Source organism: Spodoptera frugiperda, chromosome 14, assembly GCF_023101765.2.
Source record: "Spodoptera frugiperda isolate SF20-4 chromosome 14, AGI-APGP_CSIRO_Sfru_2.0, whole genome shotgun sequence".
NCBI classification, from domain to species: domain Eukaryota; kingdom Metazoa; phylum Arthropoda; class Insecta; order Lepidoptera; family Noctuidae; genus Spodoptera; species Spodoptera frugiperda.
Genome location: NC_064225.1, coordinates 8,414,776 through 8,434,916, shown reverse-complemented (window position 1 = coordinate 8,434,916; position 20,141 = coordinate 8,414,776). Strand labels below are relative to the sequence as shown.

Here is a 20,141-nt window from a genome sequence, read left to right as displayed (position 1 = left end):
TTCTTCTTCTGTCTTTGTTAAAAGCTCAAAGATATCATATAAAAAAAATACTGCGTGTGTTCACATAAACTCTAATTTCTACTCTGTATCTATAAGTGAGGACTTGTAATTGGCTTTCTGTTGTCTATAAAATATCTCCTTTGTTAAGTTTTTATATAGCTGTAAGTCTTCCATATTGTAATAAATAAATAAATAAATAAATAAAAAAATAAATAAATAAATACTAGATAAGTAATAAAATTATGTTCAAATCGTAAGTGATAAATATTGTGATATATCAAAATAAATATTGATGATTGTGTGACATATCAGAATAAATATTTTTATACAAATTCTGGTTTTATTTACGCTAAATAATAAATTATAATATTATTTTCAGAAATCTAAATTAAAACCTTGAGGTTGCTTTCAGCCGGCCTACCTAGAAGTCATTGGGGGAGGCCTATGTTCAGCTGTGGATGTCTTGTGGCTGATATGATGATGATAATCAAAATGATGTTACTATAAGCTCAAGCTATAAGTAAAAAGGTGTAAATCTATACTAATATTATAAAGCTGAAGAGTTTGTTTGTTTGAACGCGCTAATCTCAGAAACTACTGGTCTGAATTGAATAATTATTTTTGTGTTGGATAGTGCATTTATTGAGGAAGGCTATAAAACATCACGCTATGACCAATAGGAGCCCAGCAGAGCGGGTGAAACCGCGCGAAAGTAGCTAGTAGATTATAAAAGCGCTCAAAAAGTGACCCCCTAAAATGTGGCTAATTAGCCTCATTTTACCTCGAGAGTTGGGTCTCGCTGTCAAGATCGAATGTTGGTTATGTATCCTACCTATAGGTACATATATACCTTACTAATAGACTAGTTTCCTAAGATTTATGTTTGTTTCCTACGAGTCAAATTCAATACGGTACTATTTACGAAACGTCAAATATAATATTTTCTATTAATTTTGTATGAAATAGTCCATTATGTATGGCATCATCAGATTTTTTGCCTCAAATAGCAGACTTGTTTTTCTAGAAAATTAGCTAAAAGATCATCAAATCTATGAATGAATAGGTATTTAATTGTATTGTAAAGTCGAAATAATTTATTTTTGACTGAGGAAACTACTTAATTACAATATAATTGTTCCATTACGGCGTACATACGTCGTCGGCGGTATTTCCTTGACCTTCACACCTTTGAGAAAAGAGCGTATTCCTTTTTAAAAGGCGGGCAACGCACCTGTGACTCCTCTGGTGTTGCGGGTGTCCATGGGCGGCACTGAACGCTTACCATCAGGTCACTCGTTTGCCCCCTAAAATACATTTGTACGTCATAATGTTCTGCTAGGACGACCTCTACCGGGGTTTCCACTGATTTAAATAATTCAAATTAATGCTGCTACAAAATTGTAGCACATAAATTATTCAGTAAGTACATCTATTTAAATAGATAAGTAACTAAGTAGTATTGTTATGTAAAATCGTTACAAGTCCATTTTAATACTAAATTACGTCTAATTTCTGTGCTAAAACAAGTTTTACACAAATACAGTAAGGAGATCACTCATATGATTTAAATGAAACTACAAGTAGTACTCGTCCACAAAAGCATAATAATACAACTAAAAATTTCAATGAAAATCTAAATTTTCAAACAAAATAAATAACGAAATTATTCAAGTATTAAATTCTGTATGAACAGCTCCATGTTCCTTGATCACAGAAGAGCTGTAATGTTGTAGGTTGTCTAGGAATGTCACGGACATGTGGCGCGGCAGTTATAATGCCGCGTTTGTACAGAGTATTCAAATTAGCTGAAAGAGAATAATGCAGCTTTTTAGCTTAACTACTGGGGCCTATTTCGCTCATTTTTCTTATAAGTATTGTCAGTAAGATGATAACAAATATGTAGTTTTAATAAAGTTAAAAGAGGTTTCCCTATACGGTATATTTTTTATGTTAAACGGTTTTGTTCTTTATATGAGCTCTATTCCACCAATCAAGCCTCGTTTGATATCCGTTTGGTATCCGTTAATCGTTTGATTGGAGATAGATGTGGAAAAATATAGATTACTTATTATTGTATTGTCATCAAGATTAACAGTGTGTACTTACCCTACCTAGTAGAATTGCAATTATTTCACCCAAAATCAAGGTCAAAGCATTTATTTCAATTAATCCAATCCAAATAAAAGGCACTTATGAAACGTCAAATTGAATTGTCCGTCAGTAAAGCTAGGTGCTCGTTCCAAAGTGTAGATTCGAATGGAGAAGAACGTGCTAGAAACTCCATCGTTACTCTTTTAAAAACAAACAAACTAAGCAAGCTGAACAAAAAATCATTTAATTATATAAAAACAGACTTACTTACCTAACTATAATCCCCAAGATTATTAAAAAAAAAGTAGAAAGAAAAACATTGTAAACATGTATGATTATGTAAGGCAGTATTTTTTTAATTTCTCATTAATTCACATACATACATGTTTTTTTTTTTGAGTGGGGAAAATCATCCAATGACTTCTTCCGTCTTGGGCGAGGCGAGAGAGAGTGTCAAACTCTTGGCGACTAAAAACCACCCCGTTCCTACTCCTGCTTTATTTTAGGCTTTACTGCGTTACGATAGGTTGGACATGGAAATGGAACATAATGGTCAATCAATTCCGCGACAAACGCTCTAGCCAGGGCCGGCGTTAGGGGGGGGGGGACGCCGCCGCCGCCGATGGGATCCGCAAAAAACTAACACTTGATATTGCTTCCCTCAAGTGGGCGCCACAATATTTTCGCCCAGGGTATCAGTGGCCCCTACGCCGGCACTGGCTCTAGCATGGCTTGAAACTAGTCGAGTTCCTCGTCAAACAGTTACGTGAGTAAGCCGATAACATAATAATTAAATTAGTATGTCTCACGAAAGTTATAATAAAATTATAAACAATCAGTTATAATAACTTGTTAGCAATACAAATAGTCTTTAAGAATGTTATTTTGTAAACAAATCCATTATTTGTTAGCTCCACAAATACTTTATCTAAGTAGTCATCGCGGATTATCTTCATAATATCAACAAAAAAATATAAATTACAAAAATATCCTTTATTAGAATCTCATTGTTGTTACAATACAATCATGTTAATTTTAAACTACACTTTACATTTTATTTAGTACTTATTTCTGCCACTGGCTTCGCCCGCGTTTCCAGATGTAAGGTATGCTGTTGCAGGCTTTAATCTATCTCGTCGTATCGTCACGCTTTTTATCCCTGAAACGGTAGGCAGACGTGTACATTACGGCACGTACACTTTTCAACATTATGTTATAAGTTCCATGTAATAGGGGGTGAATACCACTGAGAACTTTTGGAAAAACCGAAAATTCTTAGTTCCGACCGACCCTAGAATCGGACCCGAGAATTCTTGCCCGGCAGTCGCACTTGCGAGCACTCGACCAATGAGACAGTCTGATCTATGTTTGTACCAAAATTTATCCAAAACAGTACAGTCTCTTTTCGTAGTAGTCTGAAATAAATATTATTTTATTTTATTTATTTATAGTAGATTTTGTGTGAAAGAATAACAAACATACTTACTCACAACTTTCGCACTAATAATATTAGGCAGTAGAACTTTTGAGGACCATTTCACAACGGATCCCTAAATCAGTGATTCATTGTAACAATTATATGTACCTATATGTAGCGCTTAACACAAATTATTTGCATTCGTAAAATTGCCATTAAATCGGCTGTAGTTTGGTAACGACCGCGGTGGAAAAAATACGTTTATTTTCGATTTAATTTAATATTAGGTACAATACTTACTTCACTCAAGAGACATTTAATGATTACTTAAACTATTCCTTAGTAACGATTTTGTTCCGAAAACAATTGTTAAGGACTGGGTTAAGTAACCATTAAATGACAATTTCAATATTCGATTTTAATCTAAAATCTTTGGATCGATCTTAATTTTTGACAGAAACTCTATAGAACTAATTCGATGTTCATCCAAAGATTTTGTATTGAGATCGGCAGTAAAGGACTCTGAGTAGATTAGTGGTGGTTTATGTGTGATTAAAAGTTTCAATAATATAATTAAAATAAGTGCAGTGAATAAGTATGGCGAATAGGAATTTTAAAATAATGCCAAAATGGTGAGTGTTAGTTTTGATTTTGATAAATTCTCTCGCTTTATAGAAGGGTGCAAGCTTAGCTATATTATCTAGAAATCATTTATTGAAAAACCTAAGATTTTCCAAAATTCTTGAGATCAGCTTTTATAAAAAATAAAATTATTATACTTTTTTGGGCCGAGTCTCCAGACTCAGGCCAAAAAAATATACCTTAAGTACCTTCTGTATAAAGCGTAGATGCGTTTGGCTTCCACCTATCATATTCATTCGTAGTAGTAGAGAAGGCTTCAACTAAGATATTATGTTTTTTATATTGAAAGCTATGGATGGTTTCCCTACTATCGATTACATCGCATACTCGAGCTGCGCATCTTCCTCGTGCAGCTATTTTGCGGCGGCACATCTTACTCGCAAAACTGAGAAAGATAAAAAATGAAAGTAGTGCTACATCTTCAATGTTTGTATTGTCCAGTGTGTCAGCTGACCCGTCCGCCACATACCCTCTGTCGCCGGAGCAGCTTCAGTTCTACCACGATAATGGCTACCTGGTCATCAAGAAGCTCATTGGAATCCCAGCTCTGAATAGTTACAGGTAAGGTCCAAAGTTACTTGCGTCATATCTTTGTCCCATGTTGATTTACAGAAATTGACGATTGTTATAAACTGCAAAATATTCTTAGAACCATTTATAAAAGAAACAATAATACTTTTTTGTGAGGATTTATTTATTATATAATCTAGTCACTGGCCATGTGACGTCAAAAAAATATTCAGATGCCATAAAAAAAAAATTGTTATATTCTTTTTAAATACATAATGGCTTTATCAGTTTTTTGTCGAAATCAGCCAGTATCTTTAAGTTAAACAAAAAGTTTTAATATTTATTGTGTAAATCTTTAATACCTCTTTAATGTACAATTTATAAAAGAAGTTCTAACTATGCGGAGTCTCTTGGATTCTCGGATCGAGCTAGAAATCTTGACAGTGATAGAAATTACATATATCTTAATAATTATTGATCATATTAATATATCCAGACAACGTTTCACGGATGTGTGCGAGGGTCGTGTGGAGAAGGGACGTGTGACCGTCGTCAAGGATCGAGCTCTGTGCAAGAACCAGGCCAAAGCTGAGGATTTTATTAATAAGGTAAGAGAAAGGCATGACCGTGACTGGACGGGCCCAAAGTGCCATATAAGTTTTTAAACTGACATGGTCACTAATACTTGAGACGGGGTATTTACCATGTTTATTTATGTCGATGAGTTTCCGATATTTCGGTACTGATGCAAGCGCCATGATCACGGATGAACTCATCCGTGAACAGAAGAACGATAGCCACAGCGCCCATGTTCATCAACATCTCTTAAAAAGTAAATAAACCCTTAGCCAACTGCACTAACTATACAATAAATTTTCGAGCTCCCGCCAAGTCAACACCTCCTGAAGATGCTCCGTGGAGTATCGAAACATGTCCAGTGTTTTGTTGCGTGTCGTGTGTGCGTTTTTGTGTTGCACCTCTGCTGCGTGAGCATTTAATTGCGTACGTGAGAGTGGTACTACACACCGCATGCTGAAAAGACATCTAGACACACGGCAGTGTGTCCGCCAAGTTCGAGCAAAAAAACCGACACACCGGCCGTGGGTTATATTACACGAACCATTTCGGGCCAAGTTCGACCCACCTATAACTCAAAATCTATTTTATCTACGCATATGAAATTTCTAGTATCTGTCGAGATCTACTTACTTATCTAAAATACAAAATTTCATTAATGTACCTATAAATCGCTATTTTTACTATACACTCACTGACTGACTCACTCACTCACTCATCAAAAACCTAGACCACTTCCAATGGTCGTATTGACTTGAAATTTGGCATTAAGGTAGGTCTTTAGGTCAAGGTAAAGGAAAAAATCTGAAAATGGCCAAGTGTGAGTCGGTTTTAAAAATAGTGAAGGTGTAAATTCATACCCCTAAGGAACTAAAACAAAAAAATATCCTATATCTTCCAATGGTCGTACCGACCTAAAATTCGTTACGAAGGTTTGTATTTAGTCAAAGTAAAGTAAAATAAGAAAAAATGAAAATAAACCTTACAAAAATAAATGAAATCCCACCCAAAACATAAATGTGAAAGGCTGCCAAGTTCGATAATATTGGAATGCTTCGCCTATAAAAAGTGAGATCTAAATAAGTACCAAGTTCCATACACAGACCTCAGTTATTGATATAACTTGGCAAGTTTTAATAGATTATATACTTGACTCATTGCGTTTAGTAGGTTTATAACAAAGTGTGTGAAAACTTGCCAACTTGTTATATCATTTTTAACTGAGGTCTGTGTATGGAACTTGGTACTTATTTAGATCTCACTTCTTTTATAGGCGAAGCATTCAATATTATCGAACTTGGCAGCCTTTCACATGCGATGCGTTCTGGGTGGGATTAAATTTACAAGTTCGTCATCCGGATTGCGTACTCTGCGGGTCTGTGGACGCTTACAGTAACAGTGTAGTCAATTTACGTGAATACAAACGGTTCCGGTACGTTAAATTAAAACAAATGACTTTGACCTTTATTTGAACTCTACTTGGGTCTCTATTAGCATAATCCTCTATTTTAATTGTTTGAATATAACTGTGATCGATTTACAAACAACTGAATGTGTGTCATATACCCATGAAGCAAATACAAAGAGGAGATGTCATAACTGGATGTCCCTTTATCATAATACTTGACACTTTACAGGAAGCACCCGACGTGACAAACCATGCCCCTCTCTATTTTCCATATACTACAAAAATGTTGCCAATTGTCCACATTTTAATGTGCTAATTTCTGAGTGCTTATAACTTATCTACACCTTTCCTTATAATGTCATTGGGCAGGGTTTGTCACAGTGCACAATCAGATTAGGGCCTCCCTGTTTATACTTACTTTATAGATGTAATCCATGTAATTGTAACATTATAATTATATAATTAACTAGTGGGTCAACTTGAACCCGACAAAATCACATATTTGTGACGTCTATACATGCATACTTATTAAATATATAGTATCACTTACCAAAAACAACAAACAATACGAAGGCCTAATGATCTGAATATTTATCAATACGAGTAGTTTACTAAACTTAAACAGTTATAAATTGAAATCGAACTATAAAATGACGTGTATCATAAAATAAGTTTTTCTTTATTTGGATTTATAAATATTGTGTATCGTAAGGTATGTATGTATAATTTTAGGGTTATTAGACGAGTTAAATAAATCTTGGCCTTAATACACCTACTGATAAGCGTCATTATCCTTTCCCCGCGATCCAGGAGTTGCTGTACGACGAGGTGTACAGCACGTACTCCGAGGACCCTCGCCTGCTGCACATCGTGTCGCAGCTGGTCGGGCAGAACCTCACCGCCATCAACTGCATGCTCATCAACAAGCCGCCCGGCACCCGCGAGCATCCTCCACATCAGGTCAGTATGTCTTTTATAAGAGTCTAGCAAACCACGGCGAAGTCCGTTTCGCCACCAGATGGCTTCGCTTATTTTGTGTAAGAGATAGCACTGTATGTAAAAAAATGTTTCTCCGTTTTCTCTTGATTTTTAGTATGTTCTGGAGTTATAGCGTCAGGAAGGAAAACCCGACTTATTTTTATATAATAACCTTGACATCATCGAGCTACGAGTATATCCGAAAAACAAACGTCTACCAGGAGATGGGCACCAGATATCCATATTTTCAGTGACCTCCTTCTTGATCTCCAAGTCGCCTCAAAGAAAAGTATTTTTTCAGAAGTGGACATACATATTCAGATTGGTGATCACATCAACAGCCTATTAAGTAACCACTGCTGACCAAAGGACTCTGACACGGAGAAGGTTTGAGCATTAATCACCTCATCATTCACCGTTTGTCGGCGGTGTCTAAATAATTTTAGACAGTACGTGTAACTCGAAATGTGTATCTGTCACCCCAGGACCTCCTCTACTTCCCGTTCCGTCCAGCGAACAAGATAGTGGCGACGTGGACCGCCATCGACCCGGTGAACGCGGACAACGGCTGCCTGTACATGGTGCCCGGCTCACACAAGCACGACGTACTGTTCGAGCATAGAGATCAAGTTAATGTGAGTGAAGCTTCAGTTAGTTTACAATTAAGTTGTACCTTAGCTTTGTGATACTGCATCTGAAACTGGACAACATAAGGGCAAATTAGGTAAAACACAAAGCAGACACACTTACTATAGGCCCAATCCTTCCTCCTGAAATACCAGTATTAATTCCCAACAAGGAGTCGTACAGCAAGGTACCTAACTGGTATTTAAAAAAAATGACTTTGAAACTACTAGAACAATTCTGTCACCACCACCATCGGAAAATAAATCTCTATGTCATTCCCTGAAAGCTATTCACTAAATGGCCTCTGCCAAGGTTAAGAGGAGATTCCGATGTTCCTACAAGGGCTGGACCGCAAAATCACACCGGAGAAATCTTTTGAACATACGAAAGAACCCACAAGCAAGAAACTATTTATATTTCCAAGTTGAACCAACAACAATGGCCTGGTTTCAGGAAGCCAAGCTGTTCTTCTACGGCCTCGCGGAGGACAAGCGAATAGCGCCCGAACACAAGCGAGTGTACCTCGACATGGAGCCGGGAGACACCGTGTTCTTCGTGTCTACCATCGTGCACGGCTCCAGACCTAATGTCTCCAATGTAAGTTCAACATTTTCCGATTCGGAGCTGCGGACTACCTAGCGGGTTACCGGAGCTCCGGCTCGAAAAGCAAGAGTAGGAACGGGGTGGTTTTTATTCAGTAAGCGTCTGATCTAGCCCAATGCGGGAGAAGTCATTGGATGTAATTACTAAATGCCCAATCCATACTTCCCTCAAACGGTAAAAGACCGGCAATGCACTTCTATCTTTTCTAGTGTTGCGGGCAGGGCCGTATTATACCTGAGGCAAACTAGCTAGCAGCTAATAGAGGGGCGCATCGAGACGTGACGAGACGCAAAAAACAAATTAGGAGCGCCTATGAGGCGCTGGCCTAAGGCACTCTCTAGGTTTAATCTGCCTCTGATTGCGGGTGTCTATGGACAGCGCGGCGTCAATTGCTTACCCTCAGGGGATCCGTCTACTCTTCTGTTTCTTCAAATGTCGTAAAAGCTAAAGGACTCCAAAGCATTTTTGACAGGGCGGCAGAGCGGTCCTTGATAAAACTATAAAACTAAACTATTTTATCTGCGATTCTCAAACCTATTATGATAAATTCTTATACAGATGACGCCCATTAATCTGGTGAACATTTATGCACTGCGGATAATATAGGTTCTACTATGATATATTGAACGCTCCCCAGTCGTACCGCAAGGCGATGACGTGCCACTACGCGAGCAGCGAGTGCCGGTACATCGACGTGACGGGCACTGCGCAGGAAGGCATCGCGGCGCACATGGAGGCCGAGCTCAGGCGGCGCGGCGGGGACCTTAGCTATGTTGTGAGTACTACTTTATTAGGCACTATCAGTCTGTGGACTGTCTACACAACCAGTGCCGGCGTTAGGGGGGGACCTTGTGATGGGCCGATGGCCCAGGGCGACAAATTCTGGGAGGCGCCGGTGCCGCCGCCGATGGGATCCGCAAAAACTAACACTTGATATTGCTTCCCTCAAGTGGGCGCCACAATATTTTCGCCCAGGGTAGTAGTGCCCCTTACGCCGGCACTGCGCACTACTGGGCAAAACGCTTCTTATCATCATCACCATCATCAAGGAGTCGCGGTAGTGAGACAAACATATTTTGATGGCAATCAAAATGTTTTCGTCCCGGTAACCTGTATCGCTATCTGCAGCTCCGGATCGGGCATCAGCCCTACTGGGCCCCATCTCTGATTCATTACCCCCCCCCCTACAGATGCAATCCTTGTAACAACAAATTTTCCTTCTTGTTGGATAGGGTGTGAATGACCTTGACCTAAAATCCTGAAAAGGGTCCATTTATAAAATATCAAACAAAGTAATATACCACTAGCTAAGGGTGACACCAAATTATTCTTTAGACCTGTTTTAAAAGTTCTGGCTAGCTATAGCAACTATCATAGATGTTTGAACTAATTCCGGCTCAAAGCAGGAATAGGAACGGGATGGTTTTTAGTCAGTAAGACTATCACTCAAAAGTCTGACACTCCCTCTTGCCGCACCCAAGGCGGAAGATATCACTGGATTATAATATTGTTATTTTGTTTAATTTCAGGATATAATGCGAATTAAAACCAAGCAAGTGCGGGGCGTGAGATGCAACCTCTGAGCGACTACTATTTATTTATACATATTATCTTTAATTAACTTTATAATGTATATCATAGCAAGGACAGTATTCTATGGGGATGACAAATGTAAAAACTTCCTATCTTATCGTCACGCCTTTTATCCCATAAGAGGTAGGCAGAGGCGCACATTACGGTACGTAATACCTCTGTATAATGTATACCCACTTTTCACCATTGATGTAACAATTTTTATACGATATGTGATTTTCACCAATGTAAAAACTTGTATATTTTAATAATAAAAAAAATGAATAATTTATTTGTTTGTTTTAATTCCCCATAAAAAGGGCTGTCTGTAAGAATTTGAAATAAATATTCACGAACTTTCTATATAAATGATCCATACACTTGCTCTAAGTAGCAAATGGAAATCTACACCTTTGATCAGTACCCTTAGGCAGTTGTCCCACCAACGGCGAGTGAACGACTAACTATCGGCTATTTTCTCGCTCAAGAAACGTACAATAGATATACTTTCCGTGTGAACAAAAGAGATGCATATACAAATAGTTGATCGCTGACTGTTCACACTGCCGGCGAGTGCTCGCTTCACTTGTTTGTTTTTGTTTTCACTCGTTTCTAGTTCTAGCTCTACTCGTTACTCGTTCATCGTTGCCGGTGGGACAACTGCCTTAGTATGAGTTTGCTTTACGTTAAACGAAATCGAATTAAGAACGCGTTCTGCACCCTGATTGGCAGTTTCGAATGAACCAACCAATTAGAATGCCGAACGCGCTCTCGTACTAAGCTCTCTGACTAAAGAATTATCTCGGTAATAGGTACAAAAGGAAATTGAAATAAAAAAACACCAAAATATTTATAAAAAATAATATTTTATTTCATTAATAAATCTTAGGTACCGTACACACTTACTTCTACGTCGTTGTAATACTTCATGTTCGGGCATTTTACAAATAATCATATCGGGACGGAATTATAAACTTATAATTACTCTTTTAAACTTATAATTACCCTATAAGGCTTTTATACAAAGGCTACTTATAATTAAATTATAACTTTAATTATAAATCTTTTTTATAATTATACATTTTTAAGTTAAAATTATATTTAAATTCGTTCACCTAACACAACATAGGTGGTGTCCGTATTTTCTAATAATTTGTTATTTTTTTAAACTAAATTCTATTAAAATACCATCAGACAGTTTCTTAAACCCGTTTCAATTTTTATTTTATTTTGTAATTAAATAAAAAACCTTGAACCTTATTGTGTAGGCAATAGAAGTGAAAATCAGTTCAGCGAACTGCAAACAAGAATTTGTTTACTGTCTAATGTTATTAAAAGAAAACTTATAATTAATTAAATTATTCGTCAAAACCTATAAAACAGCTTTTGTGCAATTTACAGCGAAATAATTTTACAAATTAATATTTACAACTTTGTTTTTTATGTAAGTAACAAGAAGAAAAAAATAAAAATAATTAAGTAAAATTATTACTTTTATTATAATTAGAAGTGAAAATAACTTACGATTTTTAAAACTGTGACATGAGACTAGATCTGGTTTGAAATAAAAAATATAAAATAATATTTATTTATAAGTATGATAAGTTAAAATTATTGTGAGAATATATATAGAGAGAAAATAAATCATCTTAAAAACGAATCGGTGCGAATATATGTAAGAAAATATGATAATGTTGGTAACTAAATATTTAATCAGAATTCACCGTAGACCCCATCAAAAATCTGTAAAAAAACAAATCATTCGCATAAAGTAACAACTCTATATTAATACATACATATCGTCACGCCTTTAATCCCCGAAGGGGTAGGCAGAGGTGCATTATGGCACGTAATGCCACTGTGTACACCCACTTTTCACAATTTATGTTCTAAGTCCCATGTAGTAGGTGGTGAGCCTATTGCCATATACCGGGCACATTTCCAGACTGCGTGCTACTACTGAGAAATTTTCGAAAAACCGAAAAAAGCCCAGTAATACTTCGCCCGAACCGGGAATCGAACCCGAGACCCCTTGCCCGGCAGTCGCACTTGCAACCACTCGGCCAACGAGGCAGTCTCTATATTAATATTTTTGATATTCAGTTTTTTTTTATCAAATGTAAAGATCTCGTAGTTTAGTTATTTTGTTCAACTATAAATAGTGGGGTTATAAAAAAAATAGATTAAGATAAAGTACATAAATATGTCTTAAATTATTAAAAGCCTTGTTATTTGCGGTCGTAAATACTTACTGAACACTACATAAATAAAATATAATTGTAATTTTAATTAATTTATAATTATTACCATCGTCTTTTATACGCCACTGAGTCCAAAGTCAAAGTCAAAGCATTTATTTCAATTAATCCTAAATTAGGCACTTTTGAAACGTCAAATTGAATTGTCTGTCAGTCTGTCTGTATTTTTTTCTTACATAAAAACCTTCCCTTACTAACAGAGAACACAACAAAAAACGTTATGACGCAATCAATTTTTAAGTATAATACGAGTTTGTTTTAAGTTTAACGAGACCCAAACGAGAATACGTTCGGCGCTCTGATTGGTTGGTTCATTCGTGCCGGCCAATCAAAGCGCTGATCGCTCTCGTTTCGTTTGCGTTCAACGTAAAGCAAACTCATCCTAAGGCCTAAGGGTATGGTTCTTGAGATTTGCGCTCATTTAATTTTAGCGATTCTTTTTTATATTAGTTATAGGTAGATTATATGCTCGACGGAATATAACGAATTACGTCAATCCACAAAAAGTAATCCTGTAATTTATCACTGCCACACTATGTAAACTTTGCCAAAACAATTAAAATCTTTAAAAAAGTAAGTATTTAATGATTTTATCGTTTCTAATTATAATAAAGTTAATTATATTCAGACAAGATAATATCTATGTTTTGGAACAAGCACCTAGCGTCACTGATGGGTAATAAATTAAATTTCTAGGTATTTTTACGTTTCTAAATTACATTAACGTGGATTAATTTGATTATAATAAACTGTTTTGATTTTAACTTCAGATATAGTTGAGATTAAAGAACTAACTAACATTTTAAGTATTCCAAAGTTTTTTCTAATAACTATCGTGAGAAAAATAAGTAAGATAATAAAAATTGAAAATTAAATAAAAATAATGGTTTATGGTGCTCCCACACAACAGTTATATAACGTCAGAGGCTGACTTAACATTTGTTTTTAAACAAAATTACGACAGTAGTTGTAGAGTGAAAAAGAGTAACCTATGGATTTTCTTGCTCGTTATTTTACATAGGAATCTTTTCAAGCTTTGCAAGCTTCTAGCCACTTTGCGGCAAATAGAGCAACTATGGACTGACCGACAGACAGACGTTATTAATATTATTATACGTATTTACTTTGACGTTCAAAAGTGCATTCTTGGTCTATTTGAAATAAATAATTTTGACTGTACTGGAGCACTTTTACTCGCGTGAATATACTGAGAAAAGCCTATAAGTTTTAAATTACAAAGGGACTCTTCCTCACGAGCAGCAACTCTGTGATTCGAAATTAAAAGAGCTTTTCTCAGTATATTCCAGAGTTGCAGACGACCTAAAGGGTTACCGGGACTCCGGCTCCAAGCAGGAGTAGGAACGGGGTGGTTTTTAGTCAGTAAGAGTCTGACACTCCCTCTTGTCATACCCAAGGTAAGAGAAGTCTATTATAAGTATTCAGTAAGTTTTACGACCATTAAAGTAATTTTTAATTTTGTACAACTCATTATCAAAGTGCACTGGTAAGCCAATCACAACGCATGCCGCTGGTAGAACTACGTGCAGGGTTTTCAAGCAGGACATTATTAGCAAATAAATATATTACGATAAATAAGCTGCGGTTGCCAATTCATTTTAAAGCTTAGGCAAACATTATAATAGCTTAGTAAATAAACCATCTTATTTATTTTATCTAATTCCGCGATGGTTACTGTACCTTTAATAGAAGTTTACGTTTAAAGTGATTAAAGTAATCGAAACGAGAGTGCGTTTGGTGCTCTGATTGGCTGGCTCAAATGGACCAACTAATCAGAGCGCCAAACGCGCTCTCGTTTCGATCTCGGTAAACATAAAATAAACTCGTATCCCTCTGTCAAATATTTATAGCATCAGTAGCCAATATAATATGATTAATTTCATGGTTAATTAGCGAATTTCAGCTTTAGTAGCAACATTTTAGGTATTATTTTACAAATAAGTAGAATTTACTTGTTAATAATGTCCCAAATAAATTACATTGCAGTGCAGTTCTAAGCGAAGTACAGTCAAGACAAGAATCTTAATGCCGTACTCAGAGTCATTTAATGATTACTTAACCCAGTCCTTAGCAATTGTTTTTAGAACAAAATCGTTACTAAGGAATAGTTTATGTAATCATTAAATGTCTTTGAGTACGGCAGTTACAAAGCATTGTACTAATATTTCATTTATTAAGAAAAATATCTCTGTTTCCCATCTTTTCTTGACTGTACAATAACATTACATACATGTTTAAGCCGTAGCTAACTACAAATATTACATGCAGTGTCCCAATATTTAATTTTCTAAAACATATCAAAAAGCGTCTATTGTTTATGTAGGTTGTATAAAAAACCTACCAAATAATGTATAAAAACCTACCAACTGTTGTATAAAAATATAAGTAAATGTAAGTTTAAATTGTAAAATAGCCGCTTTTTGACATGTATAAAATACCAACTACAATATTATAAGTAGCTATAATCTTATTATCTACTATTACATCATTATTAATTTGTATTCAGCTTAATAATAACCACTGGCATTAATAAATACTGGCACTTTATTGTATTGTAAGCGAATTAAAAGTTAATAGCTAAATATCTAATTATAATTATTAATTATTCTTAGGTTATTCATTATTTTTTGTACGTAAACCTTGAGCAATAAAAAGCTATCGTATATTATATTTCAATAATTTAAAAAGTCATAAAAAATTAATTCAGGTGTTCTAAAATGTTATTATACTAAAACCTATTGTGAAAGTTCATTGTAATGAGGACTACCGTTTTCCCGCCATTCTCCAATTTGACGTTTCTAATTACAGTGGCCATTTTTGTTTTTAACTTAAACACATTATCTACAAAACCGCCAGTAATAATAATTAATTGTTGCATTCCACATTGATGACTAAATTTTTATCTTTGATATGTGACACATTTTAATATGTTTTAGTCAAAATTAAAATGATCACGGCAGGTAATTAGAAATGTCAAACTGACCTTTTTTTTCTGTTAACCAGATGGCGCTTGAGATTATGTTTGTCCAATCACTACAATTGTCAAAAATTTAATGTCCAATGAGCAAATAGTTTACTGAACAAGTGACTTATCACTACACTACTGATCCCGGCAGTATACCCATTCAACGGTAGGCCCCATTAGTGTAAACTATAAAATAAACACGGCTAGACATCAAGCAATTAACCAGCGTATCATGGTCTCGCTTTGTATGACCTCTCCATACATTCACCGGTCAGTTTATACTGGTTACTGACTAACTCGCGCACCAGAGTCATTTAATGGTTACTTAAACCAGTCTTTAGCAATTTTTTTCAAAACAAAATCATTACTAAAGAATAGTTTAAGTAAGCATTAAATGACTCTGAGTGTGGCTAAGTGTAGCCGTTCTCCCCCTCTACACCCACTACACTAGTGATGCCTGTCTCTATAGTCTACGTATACTTTAACTACTTCACCTTCGTATTTGCGTTGCGACGGCATGAAGTAGAAGTCGGGGTGGGCAGAGAGGCCGGGCTCCGGGCCGCGGGCGCCGCGCGGCAGCGAGTATGTCGCGCGTTCGCGGTCCGGGCGACCCGCGTAGCTGTAATATGGGGAAACAATACTTTATTATTATGTTTAGTAGGTATGAGGGATATAGGAATAAGGGATTTATTATCAACATCATTAGAGAATAGAGGATAAAAGGAGGGTTTAAGAGGGGTTTCATTATAATCCTAAATCACTACGGTATGTAGGGTTGCATGGGATTGTCATGACGGGATGATTTTACGTCATCGAAATTGAAACACTGAAGGAAATAATTTCTTAGAGAAATTTATTTTGCTATTGTTGATCTACATATGTATATTTAAATAAAGTAAATTAATGTAAAATGTAAACTATCAAATCTATGTGTTAATGTTTATTGATTTGCATTTTTATATTACTTTTTTTTATTTTATTTACTTAATGGCAAAGTTGTATCATCAAATTATGATAATCTGATGTTATTTATACAATTTTCAACTATTTATTTCTTGTAAAGTTGGCATGAATTAATTTATCTGTTTAAAACTATAGACTTTAAAAACAAAAATAAAATATAATTATGACACTGTTTTCTGCCTACCCCATGGGACAAAAAAGCGTGAATAATTAGGTATCAAACTAATTATTTCATCCAAATTATTAGGATTTACATTAGATAATTTTCTTAAAAAAATCACTCCTTTATGATTATTTTTTTTATCAAAAACTACAAAATAAATAATCAAAAAGCATAATTTATTAGCCAACTTGAATGATTTGTCTCAAAATAGTATTCGACCGTGACAGGACTCGAACCTGCAATCTTCGGATCCGAAGTCCGACGCCTTATCCATTAGGCCACACGGTCTGTGTGGAGGGAGGCGAAATTGTAAAGTGTATGCTTAGGGACATTCTAACCCTTTTCAAATTCACCCTCCGATATAAAAACACAAATTCAAAATGACTTTTAACTTAGTAATAATAAGGGTAAATATTGCATTTAGGGGGGTGATCATTTCTTAATATTTGTGTTTGCTTCTTTTATACGGAACAAGTCTTTAGTAGTTTAGTGTTTTATACCGTGATCTGAGCCAAACGAATGCAATGCTAAGGCAAAATTCATCATAATTTTTTTTAGGTTCTCGACTGCCCAAAAGATTTATAAAATAATGTGTTCTTTTAATTAAAGTGTTACAATATTCAATTAAAAAAGCATAGTTAATGTACTATTTCGCTTTTCGATGGCCAAATTCCTAATAATCGCAACTGTCTAACGCTAAGTCTGGAATAAAATAACTCGAAAATAAAACATTTTTTATTAAAGCGAACCGCATTCAACCATTAAAGAACCGAATGTACAGTTCTTTAACTCGGGTAATGTACCTAAAATCTGAAAAATAGTATGCTGAAAAATGCATCAAAATTGGTTCAACCAAACGCGAGATAATCGCGTACAAACATTTGTTTGTACGCGATTATACACAGTTAAAAACTGCGAACCTCTTTTTTTTGAAGTCGGTTAAAAATAGTAGTAGTGACAATGATATAAAAAGTGATTATACTATTATAATAGTATAATCACTATAATTATAACATATTTAACCTAGAATTATAGATTAACCTCTACATCTACTCCATTAAACAAAAAAAAACAAACAAGACTCACCCATACTGTCCGCCTCCCCTGGGCCGCTGCAACGACCTGGTCTCATGGTAGTACTGCGCGGCACTGTTCTGGTGCTTGGGGGTCATCCGACCATTCGTCCCGTGTCCATTGACCCCGTGTCTCACCTCATGACCATTGACCCCATGTTGGCCAACGACCCCATGTTGTCCATTGACCCCATGTTGTCCATTGACCCCGTTTGACTTGGGTTTTGATGGGGCTTTGTTGGCGCTGCCGGGGCGCGGTGGGGGCGGGTCCGTGGGTCTGAGTGGGGTCTGTCGGTGACGTAGTGGGGCGGTGGAAGTGGTGCTGTTGTATTTGTCGTCGTTCTCGAACGGTTCGAACGCGTAGTTGGTGTTCGCTGATGAATAGTCTTTCCATGCTGTGTTTGGTATTAGTTGGTCCTGGAACGGTTAATTATTAATTTGGCTATTTGTATTTTTCTTTTTTTTTGAGTTGTCTGTTATGGTGACGACACAGTATTTGGGTTTATTTATTAAATACTACTATGCTGTTTTAAACGTGGTCAAAATTCTCAATACCTACAAACTGCTCGGGTTCTCAAGTTGAACAAAGAATTCGAGATATTTCTAAAACTTTACCTGCTTGAATGGGATTTAACCCTGTCTATCAGGGTGTTTTTGGGAAAAAGCCCTCCACCAGAAATATGCTATGTTACGTTGCTGTGGATGCGTTTGGCTTCTATCAATCATATTCATTCGTACGCATAGTTTAGCACTCGTGGAAACGGAATGAACTAAACTATGTTTTTATATGGAAAGATGCGTACTATGAATGTGTGCTATGGGTGGCTTCCCTGCTATCGATACGTTGCATACTTTGTAACTGCGCTTCATCCTCGCACAGCTTAGCTATTACATCTTCGTAGCATAACTACATAGCACATAGAGACGACCAGAGGGTCGTCTTACTTAACCACGAAAAAAGTAGAGATGGTAAAGAATGTTTTCCACCCTACCTCAACCGTATCCTCTTTAGCTCATACGCCACCCACAACAAGACTATCCATGATAAAACCAACAAACTGACCTTAGTCTGTACAGCAGCGCTCCTGCTCCTATAGACAGTGCAGACAGCCTGCAGTAACGCCACCAGTACCAGCGCCGCTACACATCCCACCACCACGTACAGTTTTGTTTCTGCTAGACCGAAGAACACGCGTGCATTGCCTGTCGTCTCTTCTGTAGGACGTTCTGATAGTACTGTAAGGAGATTTAGAGGTTATTGTATGGTGGTTAAGGTTGGTTTTGGGGTGGTTTTGGTGTTGGTTGTTAGGACCTTTTGACATAGAGGGAGTGTAGGTTGAATGGAAATGGTGAAATATTGTATTGATATTAAATATCTTAGGTATTGGTAGGAGAAGAATAGTTTTAAAATTATCATACGGGTATGTGAAAATTAGAAGACTTATTCTCTTAATTATATCTATAGATAATTTAAGTGCTGTTCTTCGGATATCGGAGCAAAAACTAGCTCAATACATCACTCTTCGTACAGTAAAACTTTTTGATTGTAAAGTGTATCTATTTTGTCAAATCGGTTTAGTCATTTTGGAACCTTTAATACCAATTTTTTTCTTTAAAATATCGATGAAAAAAAATTATTGCTTTCTTAATCGAATACTTGCAAGTGCAACTGCCGAACAAAGAGTCTCGGACTCGATAGCGATTTACAAAGTATTTAGAGATATTTCGGTTAAGACGTTACAAAAATAGACAAAAACTACTCACAGCTCTGCGGCTCAAACACCAAGAACTCGGGATCGACGTTAAGGTTCCCGACGCGGCCGAGAGCGAGCGTGTCCCTCACGGCGCGCTCCCAGCGACCCGCGCCGTCCTCCGCCTCGCTACTGTTGCTCGCGTCGGAGGACAGGGCGCGCCCCGTCGAGCCCTCTATGGAGTTCGACTCTATTGATTTCAGGGTCAGTTCTGCTATTATCGCTTTTGTTTCGTTTCTGAAAGGAAATTAAGATGAAGAGTTAGGGATTAAAAATATATCGGTTTTACAATGACTGTGTCATAGGTTGAATGGATGTAAATGAGCACTTCAGATGCATAGGCTTCGGTTTTAAATGGGCCGGCTCGTGATGTGAGTGATTACCACGACATCAATTAGCTAAACCGGTGTGAAACAATCGCTTGCATTGGTTTCGTGGTCGTGTGAGTGAGGTTACCGGAGGCCCAATTACAATACCCATCCATACCAATTTCCCCAACGAATCTATCATATTCAAATTAATCCTT

At 36.4% G+C, this 20,141-nt stretch overlaps 2 protein-coding genes and 1 non-coding gene across 12 annotated transcripts in view; 1 reads left to right on the top strand and 2 right to left on the bottom strand.

Annotated features, from left to right (window-relative positions):
* LOC118279065 (uncharacterized) overlaps nucleotides 1-20,141 on the bottom strand; it is a 595,270-nt gene that overhangs the window by 489,192 nt on the left and 85,937 nt on the right. For 5 of the 10 annotated variants that reach the window (XR_007705937.1, XR_007705938.1, XR_007705941.1 and 2 more), the window contains exons 20-24: nucleotides 19,629-19,852; nucleotides 18,928-19,100; nucleotides 17,878-18,281; nucleotides 16,160-16,284; nucleotides 12,098-12,167 (exon numbers count right to left, since the gene is read on the bottom strand). Coding sequence is in view for 5 of the 10 variants with exons in the window: in XM_050698329.1 (XP_050554286.1) it covers nucleotides 16,113-16,284; nucleotides 17,878-18,281; nucleotides 18,928-19,100; nucleotides 19,629-19,852 (973 nt within the window). In the remaining 5 variants the exon portion in view is untranslated. Of the gene's footprint in view, nucleotides 1-11,271; nucleotides 12,168-16,064; nucleotides 16,285-17,877; nucleotides 18,282-18,927; nucleotides 19,101-19,628; nucleotides 19,853-20,141 lie in introns of those variants that run through there. The other 5 variants (XM_050698329.1, XM_050698334.1, XM_050698330.1 and 2 more) reach the window with 3 other exon arrangements.
* LOC118279187 (probable phytanoyl-CoA dioxygenase) lies at nucleotides 3,725-10,611 on the top strand. The gene is made up of 9 exons (XM_050698447.1): nucleotides 3,725-3,795; nucleotides 4,039-4,140; nucleotides 4,592-4,711; nucleotides 5,157-5,268; nucleotides 7,449-7,604; nucleotides 8,108-8,257; nucleotides 8,703-8,846; nucleotides 9,490-9,627; nucleotides 10,382-10,611. The coding sequence occupies exons 2-9, from the start codon at nucleotides 4,106-4,108 to the stop codon at nucleotides 10,433-10,435; spliced, it is 909 nt and encodes a 302-aa protein (XP_050554404.1). The 5' UTR covers nucleotides 3,725-3,795; nucleotides 4,039-4,105; the 3' UTR covers nucleotides 10,436-10,611.
* On the bottom strand, nucleotides 17,007-17,079 carry Trnar-ucg (transfer RNA arginine (anticodon UCG)). Its single transcript has one exon. It is a non-coding gene; the product is annotated as a tRNA-Arg (tRNA).